At 61.6% G+C, this 15926-nt stretch overlaps 2 protein-coding genes across 2 annotated transcripts; both read right to left on the reverse strand.

The window, feature by feature from the left end:
* Positions 1–398: 398 nt before the first annotated feature.
* On the reverse strand, positions 399–6169 carry LOC120762846 (inositol 1,4,5-triphosphate receptor associated 2-like). The gene is made up of 14 exons (XM_040085666.2): positions 6050–6169; positions 5188–5234; positions 4741–4817; positions 4534–4591; positions 4172–4247; positions 3903–3930; positions 3172–3312; positions 2929–3060; positions 2501–2648; positions 1952–2004; positions 1348–1398; positions 1131–1213; positions 937–1050; positions 399–615 (listed from the first exon to the last, which is right to left on the reverse strand). The coding sequence occupies exons 1-14, from the start codon at positions 6160–6162 to the stop codon at positions 456–458; spliced, it is 1281 nt and encodes a 426-aa protein (XP_039941600.1). The 5' UTR covers positions 6163–6169; the 3' UTR covers positions 399–455.
* A 2982-nt stretch (positions 6170–9151) lies between these two features.
* FANCE (FA complementation group E) lies at positions 9152–15672 on the reverse strand. The gene is made up of 12 exons (XM_040085830.2): positions 15624–15672; positions 14867–15098; positions 13972–14587; positions 13845–13889; positions 13530–13592; positions 13306–13449; positions 13102–13225; positions 12486–12561; positions 12289–12355; positions 12061–12186; positions 11854–11953; positions 9152–11665 (listed from the first exon to the last, which is right to left on the reverse strand). The coding sequence occupies exons 2-11, from the start codon at positions 15088–15090 to the stop codon at positions 11855–11857; spliced, it is 1584 nt and encodes a 527-aa protein (XP_039941764.1). The 5' UTR covers positions 15091–15098; positions 15624–15672; the 3' UTR covers positions 9152–11665; position 11854.
* Between the last annotated feature and the right edge of the window lie 254 nt (positions 15673–15926).

Here is a 15926-nt window from a genome sequence, read left to right on the forward strand (position 1 = left end):
AGCGCCTCGTGGTGCCGTGGGAAAGGCTGATCGCGGACCTGCGCCTTCCAGCACCAGCACCGGCCCCCGGGCAGCAGCAAAGTGGCGTTGGACGTGGATTACCGCAGGGACTGAGGGCATGTGGTGGCACTGAGGGACGCGGCTCTAAAGCAAACCCACGGCTGTGGGCAGCCCGAGCTGTCCCCAGCGCAGGGGAGATGTGGAAGCAGACCTGCAGCGCTTGATGTACTGAGAACAGACAACTCACAGCACCAGTGAGAGCTTCTGCAGCTGCCTGACCCCTTCGGGATTATGTGGAGGTGCCAGCTGTATCTTAGATCCTACCACAGATCCTACCTTAGATCCTGCCCCCTGCTCCATCATCACAATTCCCCCATTTTTCCTCCCATTTTATTATTCTAGGGTTTTGGTGTTTCAGGACAGAGATGCCTCTCAGCTCCCCCTCCCCGGTCCAGCTAGGCCTTGGATGATGCTGCAGACTGCAGCCGCTGCAGCTCCAGGGCACGGACGAGGAGGAGGAAGGCGACGCTCAGGAGAAGCAGCCAGAAGAAAACCCAGTAGTGCTGTGGGAAGAAGAGCCATGGACGCCACAGCTCCGCTGCAGACCTCTTGGACCTGGGGAGAAGGTGACCAGAGACACTTGTCATCCGTGGGAAGGAGCAAATCCCACCTCCACCCCACCTGGGGACAAGGAGGACGTTTAACTCAGCCCCGAGCCTCCCTGGCCCTTTTACAAACCCCAGTGAACAAGCCTGGGCAGGGCACGGGCAACCCGCAGCGAGTGGGCAAAATAGGCACGGCGGGGCCAAGCCGAGGCAGACAAGCAGCATCCCAGCCTTCCAGCACTAAACCCCCCAGCCCCTGCCCACGTGCTGGGCACCACAGAGAGGCCAGCAGCCACGGGGGGATGCTGGGCACTCGCAGGGTGCTGCTCACATCAGCCCAGGCTGCTCCGGCTCCTCGTCCCCCGTGCTTGAGCCTCTGCCATCAGCCTCTGCCACCAGCCTCGCGGTCACGGCGCTGTCCTGGCCCTGCGGCTCTGGTTCGCTCCTGGGGAGGGAGAGGACGGGGTGGGTGCTGTCCCCCGTGGCCAGTGGTGCCGTGGCTGCCCGGCCACCCAGCGCAGTTACCTCTGCACGCTGGGCCAGCGCCGGGCCCCCTCTGGCTCCAGGTCACCTGCTGGGGCTGCTCGGCTCTCAGGGCTGGCACCTGGCTGGGCACCGAAGGTGGCAGCATCAGTGGAGCCCCGGTGGCACCGAGCCTGGGGACTCAGCTCCTGGCTGTCCCCTCCTGGCTGTCCCCTCCTGGCTGTCCCCTCCTGGCTGTCCCCACCCGACGCGTCCTTACCAGGAGCTGCTTGGGGATGACGGCGATGCTGACTCTGCGGCGGGCAGACCCCTGCAACGGAGGGGCTGGGGGTGAGCGCTGTGAGGCTGCTTCTCACCCCCTCCTTCCCCATCACCCCCAGCACGGGCAAGGGGCACCACGGGACGCTGCCAGCTCCTGCTGGAGCTAAGAGGGGAAGGTGGAAAGCCAGGGAAGGTCAAAGCCAAGGGGTTTGTGCCTCTCATTACTGCTGCAAGCTGTCCTGGTGGGGCTGCCTAACCCCCTCCCCAGCTCTTGAGCTATAGTGGAATCTGTCGGATTCAATCTGGGGCTAAAGAACAGCCAAGCCTGTGGCTCTTGCACTGTGACCCTGCAATGAAGAAGGATCTGCCTAAGATCTCTGGCACAGCTTGCTGGGCACCCTGTCTGTCTACCAACCGCCCTCCGAGGCTGCCCCTACGTTTTTCCTCATCCCTGGCACTCCCAGCAGATCTTCCCTGCAGCAAGCACTTGGCTGCAGTGGCATTGTTTGGGGACAAGTGGGTGTGTGGGGACAGCCAGTTGAGGGAGGGCCCAGGGCATGGGGAGGCTGTGTCTCCGAGAGTCCTGAACTGGGACCAGTTACCTGCTGGAAAGTTCTCTTCAGGGGGTGAGGTCTCAGCCGTGGCTCCACATCATCTGCGAGCAAAGAGAAGCCACCTTACATCGTCCCCCGACACTCAGGTGGGGCTGATGAACAGATGGGAACAAAACTCCCTGCCACTGAAAGCTGTCCTGCCACATGCTCTGTGCATGGCACAGGCGGTGCCCTGGGCAGGGGGACCTGGTCCCGTGCTCAGCAATGGCACCTGTGGGGCTTGGTGTTCAGGAACAGAGTCCTTTTTGTGCATGGGGCCCCATTCCCTGCATTCCCAGCATTCCCAGCTGGGTTATGGCTCTCTGGCCACAGCACCTGCTCCCACACTGATCTGCTGTTCCGCTGTCCCCTCACAACTGTCATCAGCTGTTCCCTTCACCACCATCAGCTGTTCCCTTCACCATCCTCAGCTCACACCACCCACTGGCTCCGTGGTGCAGCATCACACTGACACCCCCGAGGGGCTGGGGACCAAATCCTGCAGGGATTTGCTCCGTGCACTCCCTGCCCGGGCCCCGGCGGCAGAGCCCACCTCACCCTGGGTCTCCGCCAGCTGCCGGTTGCGGGAGTTTTGCTGGATCAGGCGCTTCATCTCCTCCAGCTCCGCGTGCTCCCGCATGTGGTGCCGCTTCAGGTTCTCCACGTGCTGGACCATCACCTCTGCTGCTCGGCTCATCCGGGCCTCCTGCAGCCAGGCGGGATGGGGGATCAGGGCCCCCCTCTCCTAAGGAGCCAGGTCCCTGCCAGTCCCTCCCTGTGCACCCCATGGTGCCTCCACCCAGGGAGTGCGGGTGCAAACCCTCCCTGCTCCCAAGGGCAGGCGGATGGATCCCCTGCACCCCGCTAAGGGCAAGTATGGAGTCAAGACCAGCACCGTGAGGAGGAGGAGGAACAAAGCCCAGGGATGAGTCCCCAAGGCTGGCTGCAGCATCCTCCATCCCTCCCAGCCCGGGCTGTGTGCACACCTGGTGTACAGCCCCCAGCTTCTCCGCAGCACCGGTTGCCCTCTCGATGGCCGCTGACAGTACAGCCAGGTTGTGCTGCAGCTCCTCCAGCGTCTCCTTGCAGCCTGCATTGGTGCAGGACTGGCCCAGCCTCTGTGGAGGGAAAGGATGGAGCTGCTGGAGCTGGCACACTGAGCTGTCCAACCCCCTCTGGGGCTGGGTGATCCCAGCACATGCCAGTCCCCTGCCCTGGGGCCCACCTACCTCCAGCGCAGCTCGGCACTGCCCCAGCTCCTCCTGGATGTTTTCCTCTGCTGCATCCCGTGCCCGTTTCTCCACCTGCACCCGTTGCTGCAGGGTGAACGTGTCGCAGCGAAAAGCCAGGGCGAGGTGGGCAAAGGCTGCCTGCGGGGTGGAGAGGTCAGAGGTGGGACACGGGGACAGAGGGGAAGCCACCAGGGCCACGTGCAGCTGTCCCCAAGGCACAGACAGACCTCCCAGCGTGCCACCAAACAGGGCACTGCTGAAGATAATTAGCACTTGCCTTGCCCCAGCACCCTTAGGCTGCTGCACGCTGGGGACAGTCCCTTGAGATGCCAGGGACACACGGCCCCAGGCAGCATGGAAATCTTGAGCCCTCCTGGCAAGAGCACGCGCCGGGCAGACGCCAGCCCTCGCTGCGGGTCCCGGCTGACGGCTGAGCCTGACTCAGCCCTGGCACTCGCAGGGAAATTATTTTTATTAGCGTGGCTCCCCGGCTCAGGGCGCTCTTCAGCAGCTGCAGAGCACTTTGTGGGATTGCCGGGCACGCAGAGGACGGACTCATGGAAACGCAGCTGCCTCCAAATGCCAAAAGCAGCTCTGGGAGAGGGTTTATAAGGTGGCTGCCAGGGGACTGCGGTGCCCGAAGGAGCAGGGCACAGCCATGGGGCTGTGAAGCATCTGTCCTTGTGTCCCCCTTCCCCAGCCCACCCACGGCCCCGGGCTGCCCTCACCTCCAGATCCTGCTCTGTCAAAGCCACCCTGCAGAAAGAGAAGTGCCGTCAGGGATGGAGGCATCATGGGGGCTGCATGCTGAAAATGCCCTCGTTCTGCTGGCAGGGGTGCCAGCCACCACGAGAAGTGGGGAGCCAAGTGCCCATTGTGTGCACAGCGACTCTTGTGCAATGGAAAAGGAGGAAAGTCCAATCTCTGAGCTGTGCTGTGCCCTGGGACCCCCCTGTCCCGTAGCCCCCGGAGGGATGCATGTGCTCACTGGTCTTACCTGTGCAAGCCAAGTCTGTCCAGCACTGAGAGCTCACTGGGGAGACTCAGCGGCGGCTCCTCCAGGGTTTCTGCATCTGCAGGAAGGCAGTGGGGCCACAAGAGACCACTCATGAGGGCTTTGCCTTGGCATTCCCCCTTCCCTCTGCCCTCCTGCCTTAGCAGGGGGTAGGTGCCCATGGTCTGGAACTATCCCAATTCGTTTCCAAGCATTGGGGTGGGGTTTAGGTCCTCCTGGGCCAGTCTCCCCTTCCCCATGTCCCCATTAAGGGAGATGACCCTGATCAGAACACGTTCCCATGCTTGTCCTCAGCTGCTTCAAGCCTTCCCCTAACTGGGGATGTGGGGTGAGGACTCACCCACCTTCTTTAGTCCTGTCACTGTCCCCAGGGTGCTGCTCCTGCATGGCTCTGCCTGGCTCCTGAGAGGCACAAAGGTGCTGTTGGAGCAAACCTCTCCCTGGTGCTGCACAGCATCCCAGGAAGACCAGCACAGGGGGCTGGGGGCCGGGCTGAGCCCGAGGAACCAGGCAGGGAAAGCCCCCAGCCTGTTCCCTCCCCTCCCTCTCACCTCGCTGACTTGCTCCACGCTCTGCTCGCTCCTGGCCAAAATCCCAGCTGGGTGTTCCTGGGCACTGCTCATCCTGCCTGGGGACACAAAGGGTGGTGGCAGCTGGGCAGCAGGGTCACCTCCCCAGCCTGACACCGCTTCAGGAGAGACCCCCCAAAACTGCCCCTGGCACTTCTGCAGGCTCCCGAGGGGCGTGAGCTGGCAGGTACCCCCCAAAATATCCCTGTGGGATTAAGGGAGCTGGAGCTAAACCGGGCCAGCGCAGGGGGAGGAGGGCAGGGGACGGGTTACAGCTGGCGAGGCAGATCCAGGGGATGGGCTTGGGGTCCCAGGGCTGGAAGGGGTGCAGGCAGGTGCTGCCAGGCCAGGGGACACCCTCCTGCTGCTCAGGGAGGGAGGGTGGAAAACCCACCCTTCTGACCCCATCCCCGCCTGGGCTGCCCTTACCTTCATCCGGAGACGCGGGGAGCCCGGCCAGCTCTGCCTGCTGCTCCCTGCGGAGGGAATCCCGGGTAAACCCTCGAGAAACTCAAGAAGCATCGGCAGCATCCCCCCCGCCACCCCTCTCCCCTCGCTCCCTCCATGGGGCTGCTCCGGACCTGGGTCCTTCCCGAGCATCCTCCACAGCTCGCTCCGTCCCCGTCCCGCTCTGCTTGCCCCGGGCGAGCCGCCCCGTCCGCTCCTGCCGCCGCCGCAGAGCCCCACAGAGGAGCCGCCGAGGCCGAATCCAGCCAGCAGTGAGTCACCAACCCGCCACTGCCGTACTCTGCCTCAGCAATCTTCTTTTTTTTTCTTTTTTTTTTTTTTTTTCCCTCCGGCTGCCAAGCGGATCTTGCTGCGAGCCGGCCTCTTCCAGCGCCACAACAAACCCAGCACCATCTCCCAGCACCCCCGTGGGGATGGCAGACCCCCCTAAAAGTGAGCCGGGACAGGTTTGTCACCCCCAAACGCTGTCCCGGCTGCCAGGTCTGGCAGCTCTGTCGCATCCCTGCTCAGGGATGCTGGAGGCCACCAGGGATGGCAGGTCACCGCTGCGTGGACACACAGGGGCTGCTGAGCAAAGGGCCCTCTGCAGCCCCACACACCCACCTGGGAGAGGGTTTGAACCCCCAAACTCTTACCCCTGGCTCTGGAAAGGGCTGCAGCGGTGCTTTTCCCTCGCCTCCCGGCTGGCCTGAGAGCAGCGGCTGCAGGAGAAGGAGCCACCACGCCAAAACGATGCTCGGTGACCCTTGCCTGGCTCTGCCATCACTGTCCCAGCCTTGCTGGCACCCCAAGAGCCGCTGGCTGAGCTTTTCGGCGCACATACCTCCGAGGTGAGGGGCTGGGTCGGCCGCTCGTCCTCTGCCGCTGCCGCCGCCGGCGCCCCTGGGCCGGTCCCTCCTCCCCCTGTCCCAGCGTGGTCCCTTCGAGTGGCTTCATCTGTGAAGTGCAGGGGCTCCAGGAGCAGCACACCTATCGTGAGAGACCCACATTAGCAGCGCGCAGATGGAGAACGCCTCTAAATGTTATATTTTTAAAGCGTTTTCTCACCCAGCAGGAGCTTGGAGCTCCTCTGCTTAGCGTGGAGGCATCCGTGGGAAAAGAGGTGGGGAGGCCCGCGGGGGTGCAGGGGGAGGCTGGTGGGATTTGGGCGGGCATGGGGCAAGGCAAATGAGAAATTCAAGACAAGGCTCGTTTCTGGGCAGTGCTGAGGGTGGACTTTCCTCCTCGCCACCCCCGTCTCCTTCCCCCCAGGGCAATCCTCGTTTTGGGCTTGTGATGTGGGTCAGTAAATCTGCAGCCACCAGCCAGTGCGAGCACCCAGTGCAGAGAGAGAGAGAGAGAGCAACCCCCCGTTCTCCAGGCTGCAGACAGGACAATCCCCAAGCTCCCAGAGAGACAAATATAAAAGATTTCCGAATATAAGAGCCTGGGCAACTCGTTTGAGCTGTTTTACAACGTTTAAAGAATCAGTGAAAAATGCAGGAAGTGCACAGAGTTCCTCTCCCAGCCCAAGGACATGCAGATTTAGGACAGAAGGAGGATTCTGTTGTCCAGGACAGGAAATGCAGGAGATAATAAAGGCACAGGTAGCAGGGGCTGCTTGAAGCCCCACGTGCCTGTGCAAAGCGCGGCCAAGCTCAGCCGAGGTCACCCCAGCACCCAGCGCCTGCTCACCCCGACGAAGGTGCAAAAAGCAGCACTTGGCACCTGTCAAAGCCAGCGCATTGCACACCTGTACCGTGGGAATCCTCGCTGACACCTCCACCCAGGGGCTCAGGGCCCCCAGCCAGCAGGGCCCAGCCGAGCTCATCCCAGCAGGAGCACGGGAGCGCTCCGCAGGGCTGGTCCCTGCCGCGGGGCTCAATCCATCACAGCCCCTGCAGCCAGGCTGCTGCTTTCCCTCACTGGCTCCTTCTCTTTGTGTTACAGATGGAACAGATAGGAGGCACGCAGCTGGTTCGGCACCAGGAACCCCCTGAGATGCCGGACCGGGCGCTTTCCCTGCACTCGGCGACCACCCCGGGACATCATTACCTGCCCGAGCTCCTCCCAAGCGGCCGAAGGAAAGATGCCGGGGCCCCCCAGCTGGGACCCGGCACTCAGCTCTGTCGGGCCCCCATCGGGAGGGCTCAGGGCACACGGCGCGGCCGGCGGTCGGGGCTCGGGGCTGCCGGGGCCCCGCACGGCGCTGGCTGCCCGCGGCAGAGCCTCCCCTCGGGGCAGAACCACCGCATCTGCGGCAGACGGAGCTGCCGGCGACGAGCCCGATGAGAGAAGGCCTTTAAAGGAGATGCATGAGAGCGGCTGGGAGCTCCCCGCGCCGGCCAGGGAGGGCAGAGTGGTCTGCAGGTGGCCAGGAAACCTCTGCTTTTGGTGCGGGGCCAGGTCCTGAACCCGCTCCGAGGAGGTGACAGAGCTGGGAAAGACCAGGAACTGCTCCCTGCGGGTCCGCAGAGCAGAGCTGAGCCTCGGCATCTCCCTGGCAGGAGGCTCAGGGCAGGGTAGGGGCAGCCAGGAGAGATGGGGGATCCCCTGAGCCGTCATGGGGGGCCCAGCACCAGGCTCGACAGGAATGGCTGAGGAGGAGCCCCTGTAGCACCTTACCCGCTGATGCAGGGAAGCCGCTCTGCCCAGCGCCGCCGCCCCTCCTGCCCCTCTGCAGCCCCACCTTCCCCCCGGCCATCGCCCCCTGCCCAGCCCAACCCCTTTGCTCAAATCCATCCCGTCCTCTAAAGCCGCTTTCTTCCCCTAATGAGCTTACAGCGGCTCGGGCTCCACGTTCAGCGCTACCTGGGGGCAGCTGCTGTTGGCCCCTCACGCCCAAGGAGCCCTGTGGAGGAGCCCTTGGGGTCTGCAGACCTCTGCAGCCCCGAGAGGGCACACAGCACCCCCCGGGGCCAGGCGGGCTTTGCCCAGGCTCTGACCCACCTGAGTGAGAGCCCAGACCGCAGCCCCAGGCGTTAGAAAAGCAGGGCGGTGCAGGATGGACACGTCTGCAGAGAGCCCCCGATTCCCCCCCAGGAGCAGCGGCTGGCACCAGGCAGCACATCAGGCTCCGTGGGCTCTGCTCTGGCGCCCTGGCAGGCCCGGGGGGCACATGGGGGACAGACCCGAGGACAGCACTGCACACCGGGTGCCTCTGTTCCCTCCCACACGCAGGGCAGGGCTCACAAGAGGCGATGCCCCTGCCCACAAACCACCCCGTCCAAAGAGCCGCTAAAAGCGTTTACTAAAAGCACGCAGGGGGGTTTTAGGCGTTCTTGTTTCTAAGCTGGGAGCAGCTAAACCGTGCCTGCAATCTAGGCATGGCAGAGCCTGGAGCAAGGAAAAGCAGCACAGTTCCCCTCACACCGACCTGGTCAGCGGGGAGGAACGAGACCCTGGCGGGACACCTCCAGCCCAGGGGGGTGGGCGGCAGCATGCGGCTGCGGGCTCTGCCTCTGTCCCCTGCCCTCCTTCCCTCACAGCAGCATCGTCCAGGGCGCCTGAAGCCCAGCTGAACTCACAGCTCAGATCAGTGTGGTCATCTGGATTATCCACTGCTTGGAAGAAAGCTGCTCAGACTGACACCGGCTGCTGCCGCTGATGCGCCAAGCGTGATTTACAGGTCTGTGCAGGGGCCCAAGCACAGAACTGCACCCCAGCCCTCCCTCAAATTCACCTTTCTGCGGCCCTGGCTTCTCGAGCTGACAGGGACCTGGCAGCCACCAGGCCACCCAAGAGAGAACAGGATTCTTGTCTTATGATTAAAAGATTGTTGGCAAAAAGAACCAAAAAAAACCCAAACCCAAACCCAAAATAAAACAACAGCAAAAAAATCCACAAAAACCCCCCCCCCCAAACCCTCCAAAAACCACCAAAACCAAACCAACCAACCAACCAAACAAACAAACAAACCAACCAGGCAAGGAGGAAAATGGCTCTTTCTTTTTATTCCGTTTTAAATCCTAAGTGAAAAAAATAAATATTGCTGAGCCTCCCCCTAGAGCAGTTCAGCCTCACACTTGGGTGTCACAGCCCCCAGGTTTCCAGGCAGAACTGCATCAGCACGTTGGGGATTACCCAGGAGATTAGCAGGTGTCTCTGGACACAGTTACCTCCAGGGAGAAGGGGGGCGACCCCTGGCACTGCCGCAAGAGGGGACACAGAACCTGGAGCTCCTGTTTGGAGAGGGGCAGCCCCTTGGGGGATGGATGCAGGCCATTTTCAGGAAAGCCACCGAGTTTCTGCCCTTTCCAAGAAGGTGCTGCCTGGCCCGAGGCTCCCGCACGCCTCTGGTGTCTGGTGTTTAACATCCACGCCCCTGCTCACCCCAGAGAGGTTCTCTGCTGCCTCACCAGCACCACAAAGGCACCTGGGGAGTGGAGGAACCATCTTGTCACGAAACTGGCTCAAAAATCCCTGTGGAGGGTGAAGAAGCAGCAGAGTGGACAGACAACCCATGCAACTGCGTATGATGAATTTCCTTCGAAAAAAACCCCAAGAACTACTCGACCAAAAAGGGAATTCCCCTCTGTAACGTGAAGTAAAACTCTACAAAAAGAAGAGGAAGCAAGACAGGGAGCCACTGCCAAGTATCACAAGTAAACTGGCTGAAAACCACACGCTGCCTTCTCCCTCCAGCCTAGGAAAGGTCACAGATAAAGCTTCAGACCATTCCCTTCACCATCACCGCTCTTAAATCAGGACAAGGACAGAGCCAGTCCTGGCACCCCCACAGCCCTTGGCCAAGGTTCTGCTGAACTATAAAATCTGACTGATGTTTTCTGCTGCATCCACCTCCCTGCGCTGCTCAGGATGGATTTTAAAGTTCTTGAAGGGGTCAAAGAGGAGTCAAAAGTAAAGTTTTCTGTGCAGGTGCTGCCAACCTCCACAGAAACAAGCAGTCTTCCACCAGCACGTGCAGCGTCCCCAGGGTTTGCCCCCAGCTGTCCTTAGGTGACTGTTATCTGCATGCACACCTCAGAGGAACCCACAGCACACGAGAAGCTGCAGCCAAGAGCAAAACCAGGGCTAGGAAGGCTCTTGCCACAAGCCAGTGGCCATCTCCATGTGACCGACAGCCACAGGCAGACGGAGCACTGGGGACAACGACACCGAGGTCACTTGGTAGAAGCTCTGCAGGGAAACTGCAAAGATCAGAGCCTGCTACCTAATAAAGCCAGAAGAGCAGGCTTAGACCTTGATGATCGTGGCACAATTTCTATTTATGTCGTATTTTGGGCAGCCCTACAATAGCTTCACTCTACTCGGCCATAGCTCACTGGAATGCAAACACATCAACAATCTGCCTCCCTGGAGGTTTCCATCCTCCAGCTAATGCAGACTTTGAAGCCTCATCAGTGCACTGTCACCTAAAATAGCTTAAGAGATTCTTACATAAAGAAATCTGCGCTCTCAGGCTTAAGAGCGTCACCTAATGCTTCAGAGTCTCCTTCCTCTGGCTGGGATCTAAACATTAATGAGCAAAGCTGGAGCAGTCGCACGTCACAGCTGCACATTGTAATTCTCCTTCTCCCTTTGTAGATGTTTAGGGATTTTTAAATAGCTCCTGAAGTATGCAATGCTTCAAAACCTCCATTGAAACCTCCCTGAGTCTCCACTCTCTGCCAACCTTTTCATCCCAGTTCTCAGAGCAGGAGGTGCCTGGATGAGGTTTCCAGTGGGTACTTTCAAGAATACAGGACGGAGCTTTGAGCAGAGTCATGCCACACAAACGCTTTCTGTTAGGGCAATGAGTAGTGTCACCGTCACCAGAAATGTGCCACACACAGCAGGGCCCCTCACAGGCCAGGCAAACAGGAAAGAAAGGTGGATTTAAAGCAGGACACCCAAAATTTTCCAGCTGAATTCAGCTAAATCCCACTGTCCTGCACCCAGAGATGTGTAAATCCCAGCAGATCAGACACACAAAGCAGCAGCTCAGCCTGCACCACTCCAAAACCAGCTTGGCTGTTGGGGAGGAATGTGGATGTGCAAGGAGCTGGTGCCTTGGAATGAGGGGAGGTAAAACCAAGGTAGTGAACAAGTCCAGAATTATCAACTTCATGCAGCCTCAAATCACTGTCTGTCCTGGTTTAGTGATGTGTTTTGGGCAGTAAGAACTCAGAAGCTCCTCCATGGGCTGTGTCCTGCCTGCCCCATCACGGGAGGGCCAGGTCACCTCGCTGAGCGCGGCAGCCCCGAGGCAGAACGGATACAGAAACGTCTGGAAACACATTAATTGTTCAACCAAAACCCCTCTGAGCCCCAGAGAGCGTGGGAGGCTGGGATGGCACTGCCCAGCAAGAGCCCCGCTCACACCAGGTGCTGCTGGAGGCCCTGGGCTCACAGGGTCCCACCTCACCAGAAGGAACCCAGTGAGGGGTGGCTGTGGCTGCTGCTGTGCAGTGAGTGTCCTCCACGCAAGGAACCCGTCACGTCACGATTCCTTTTGGTGCTCACCTGAGAAAAGACAAAAATCAAGAGGAGGGAAGCCACCGCCATACCCACCCACCACTGCACAGCTCTGGCACAGCTCTGGCACAGCTCTGGCACGGCAGGCGTGGCACCTCCTGGTTCCCCAGCCCTGGGGCGACCCAGGGTGCAGAACCTGCCATCCCCTGTGACAGGGACACCTGGCCCCACCTCACCTGGCCCCTTCCAGCACAGCCCGCAGCGATTTCTTCAGCGCCGCGTTGCTGCGGTCCAGGACAGCAGCCAGGCTGCTCCGCTGAGCTGGGGTGACCTGGCACGGAGACAGCACGAGCTCAGGGCACTGCCCTGCCAGGAGCCCACCTGAGACCTCTGGGCCGGGTCCCAGGAGCTGCAGGAGCCGAGCGTGGCCGCGCTCACCTGGCTCTGACACACCGCGAGCACGGCCGTCACCAGCCTGGCGAAGCTGAGCGAGGTGGCGAAGGCCGGAGCCTGCTGGCACAGGGTCAGGACCAGGAGATCCAAGAGCTCAGGGGGCAGCACCTCCTGGAAAGGACCCAGGGGCAGGGAGGAGAGTGGGAGAGTGGGTCCCTGCTCCAGCTCTGCTGGAGACACCAAGGAAACCCGTGGACAAGGTGAGCCCCTCACCTGCCGCCCCAGCGCGGCCTGCAGTACCGGCAGGAGTTTCTCGGACAAAGGCACCTCCAAGATTTGGCTGGAAGGACAGTGAGGAGGAAAGGTGCTGCTCCATGGCCCTGCTGGTGCTCCCAAAAGCCTGGAGCCAGCTGGACCCATCCAGGCAGGCGTGAGGCCAAAGCAGAGCTGTCAGCCCTGCCACCCCTCACCTTAGCACCAGCTGCACCGAGTGTGGCTCCAGGCACTCCTCCACCAGCTCACACATCAGCTTGGTCTGCTCGGCACCTGCCAGGGCAGAGCAGCAGGGGAGAGTTCCAGAGGCTGCCAAATCCATGGGGATGTGCCTGGCTCGCCCTGGCACCCCTTCACAGGAGTGTGTCCCAGTCAGGACAGGCAGTGTCCCCTTCCACTGCTCAGGATAATCCTGCTTCCTTTGCCCAGCTGCAGGAGGGTTTGAACAGCACCAGTCTCTGGGAAAAGGGGATGCTACTGTGGCAGGGGTGGGGTTCACCCTCTCCCCACGCCAGCACAGCCACCCCGGGGCAGCTCTGGCCTGAGCATTAGGAGCTGTCAGGAGCTCCAAGCACAGAGCTACGGGAACCGTCCTTTGGGAAAAATTAAGCCAGAAGCCAGCTGAGCCAACCCTCCCACTCCATCTCAGGAATCCGCAAACCCATCTTCCACCCCAAGCCCCATTCACCTGCCCAGAAAAAAAACCAGCCCCATGGTTCCTAACAACTCCAATGCCTCCCAGGAGACAGCACTGCAGCTGGGGGCCCTCTCCAGCTCCCAGAAGCAGCCACAGCTCCCAGCAGCCCAGCACACCTTCCCCTGGCTCCTGCAGCAGCGCAGCCACCAGCACACGGCAGAAGGGATGGGAATACTTGGAGCAAAACGAAGTGAGGGCAGCCATGAGGTGTCGGGACGGCGGCTGGGCGAGGGACAGCACCTGGGGACAGAAAAGGCAGGAGGTGGGCACGGTGGAGAGGGAACCGGGGAGCAGGAAAGCTCCTCCGCCCTGGCACGTACTCGCCTGAGGAAGAGCTGCTCCGCCAGGACGGCTGCGCTGGTGTAGCTCAGGTCGGGGGTCAGAGCCAGCAGCCAGCTGCAGAAACGCACCAGGGAGGGCTCCGGGCACGTGGAGAGCTGGAGGAAGGAGCACAGCCCCTCGAGCTGGGCATGGCAGAGGGGGTGGGACATTAGGGACAGCGGCAGGCCCGTGCAGCAGCTGCAGCAGGGATGCTGGAGCTCACCTGGCTGGGGGAGCAGCTGCTCAGGATGCTCAGCTCGGGTGGGGTGCGCAGGGAAACACCGTCCTGAGGAATGCACCAAATAAAGCAACCCACAAAAACAGCCCCAGGGCTTCTCCCTTCCCCCCATGGCTGTCAGCCTTGAGTCCACAGACAGCCCCTCACATCTGCAGGTGTTAGTATCCCAAGCCCAGAGGAAAGGCCAACAGAGCTTTTTATCCCCATCCAGTTGGCTCTGTGAAATCCACCTCCTTTTCCACCCCTCCTGAGCCCATTTCGAGCATCAGCTCCAGGAGAGAGACAGAAGCAACCACTCACACTGGACTCCTGCAGCAGCAGCATTTTCAGCCTCTGTCCGTGCACCTGAGGGAAATGAGATGAAGGAATGGGGATCAGGCTGTAAAGGGTCCCTGGCTGGAAGGGGACTACAAACCCAGCACAGTACCTGGACAAAGGACTGGACCTCCGCTGCCAGCTCTGCCTGGGAAATCTTCCTGAGCTCCCCAACTGCTTCCTGCTGGGAGCTGTGTGGAGCAGCCTCATCTGTTCTCTGAGCAGATGTGATTTCTGAAGGCTCCTCGGGCACCTCCTCTTCCACCCCTGCCACATCTCCACACTCCTGAGGCCCCAGGGGCTCAAATGCCACCTCCTCCAGCAACAACCTCTTCCCCTCTCTCTCACTGTCCAACTCCAGGCTCTCCTCTGACGCCTTCTTGCGCTTCCCACCTTGAGAGTCAGGGGCATCAGGCTGCCTGCTGAAGCACCAGCTCAATTTTCTTTGCCCCTCTGGTTTCTTCTGGGCAATTTTCTGGCACAGGCCCCTAAGCTGCTGCTGGCACACGGAAGACAGGGCAGTGGGACGTGGGGAGCCCTGCTGTGCCCTTGGTCCCTGCCGGAGCAGATCCCCCAGTGCCTGCACCCAGGGATCCACAGGGGAATCTTGCTCCAAGGCCTGCAGCAGTCGCTCAAGGCAGTCCCCCGGCACCGCATCCTGCACCACGAGGAGCAGGGAGAAGAAGTTTCTCTGGCACAAAACGGGCAGCAGCAGCAGCCGTGGCTTGCTGGGAAAGGAGAGGTGACAAGTCAGAGCAAATCCCCCGGTCCTGGCACCAACACACCCCCTGGAGCAGAGTCCCACAGCGCTAGGGAGCAAGAGGAGGCACCTAATGCCTTCACCAGCTTCTGCAGACACAAGCTGGGACACCAGTGGGTCACTGCTACGATCCCAACTTCATGTACGGAGCCCTGCACCGGGGGAAGCGGATGTGCTCTCCCAAACTGTGCACCTGACCCCCAAAACTCCCGCAAAACACCGAGTTTCACAAACGTGTCCAACTCACACAGCCAGGGCGTCCTTCGGCCCCTCCAGCGAGGGCTCCTCGGCGCACAGGGCAGCGGTGAGAGCCTGCCAGGGGAACGCGTGCCCCGGGCCCTGGCGGGGCTGGCCCCGCCGCAGCACCCGCAGCGCGGCCATCGCCCCGGCGGGGCCGGAGCACAGCGCCTGGAGCAGGAGGCGGCACGGCGGGGGACAGAGCTGCAGCCAGGCCGGGCACCGGGGCTCCATCGCTGCGGCTGCGAGACACGGGGAGATCGGACACGGTCACACACAGGGGATGGCAGGACGCGGGGCACACACACAGAGAGACAGCTGGACACGGGGCACAGCCAGACATGGGTGACACACACGGGGGAGAGCCAGACACGGGTGACGCTCGGGAGGCACGGGACGATCACGACCTGCCCGGCCCTGCTCGGTGACGACCCCAGCACCAACTCCGGGGGCTGCCTTTACCCGCCCTCCCCAGCCGAGGATGCGGGAGCATCACTGCGGTCACATCCCGGCGGGAGCACCGGGAGTCCCTCGGTGCCTTCCAACACCCCTTGGCCGGCAGCCCCCGCACCCCCAGCTCAACCCCGCTGCCCTCCCGGGGGGCGCTGCTGGTGGGGCTTCCCCGGCCCCAAACACTGCCCCGGTCACTGCCGTGCCCCCGGGGCAGTCCCGGGCACATTCACCGGTGTCACCGCACACTCCCGGGTGTCACCGCACACACTCACCGGTGTCACCGCACACTCACCGGTGTCACCGCACACACTCACCGGAGTCACCGCACACTCACCGGTGTCACCGAGCACCCACCGCACACTCACCGGTGTCACCGCCGCTGTCCCCGGCCCCGAGGCGCCGCTTCCGGCCCCGCCCCCGGGAAACGCAAACAGACCGCGCCCGAACGAGCTCATGATGCAAATATCCCTTAAATTCCAGCGCGAACGAGCTCATGATGCAAATATCCCTTAAATTCCGACCCGAACAGCGCCTTCCGCCCCCAGGGTGGATCCCCCAGCCCGCAGATCACAGCCCCCCGGAAGCGCAGCGTTACACAACCCGTTTTATTTCATTAT

This window comes from Hirundo rustica, chromosome 24, assembly GCF_015227805.2.
Source record: "Hirundo rustica isolate bHirRus1 chromosome 24, bHirRus1.pri.v3, whole genome shotgun sequence".
In the NCBI taxonomy this organism is placed as follows: Eukaryota; Metazoa; Chordata; class Aves; order Passeriformes; family Hirundinidae; genus Hirundo; species Hirundo rustica.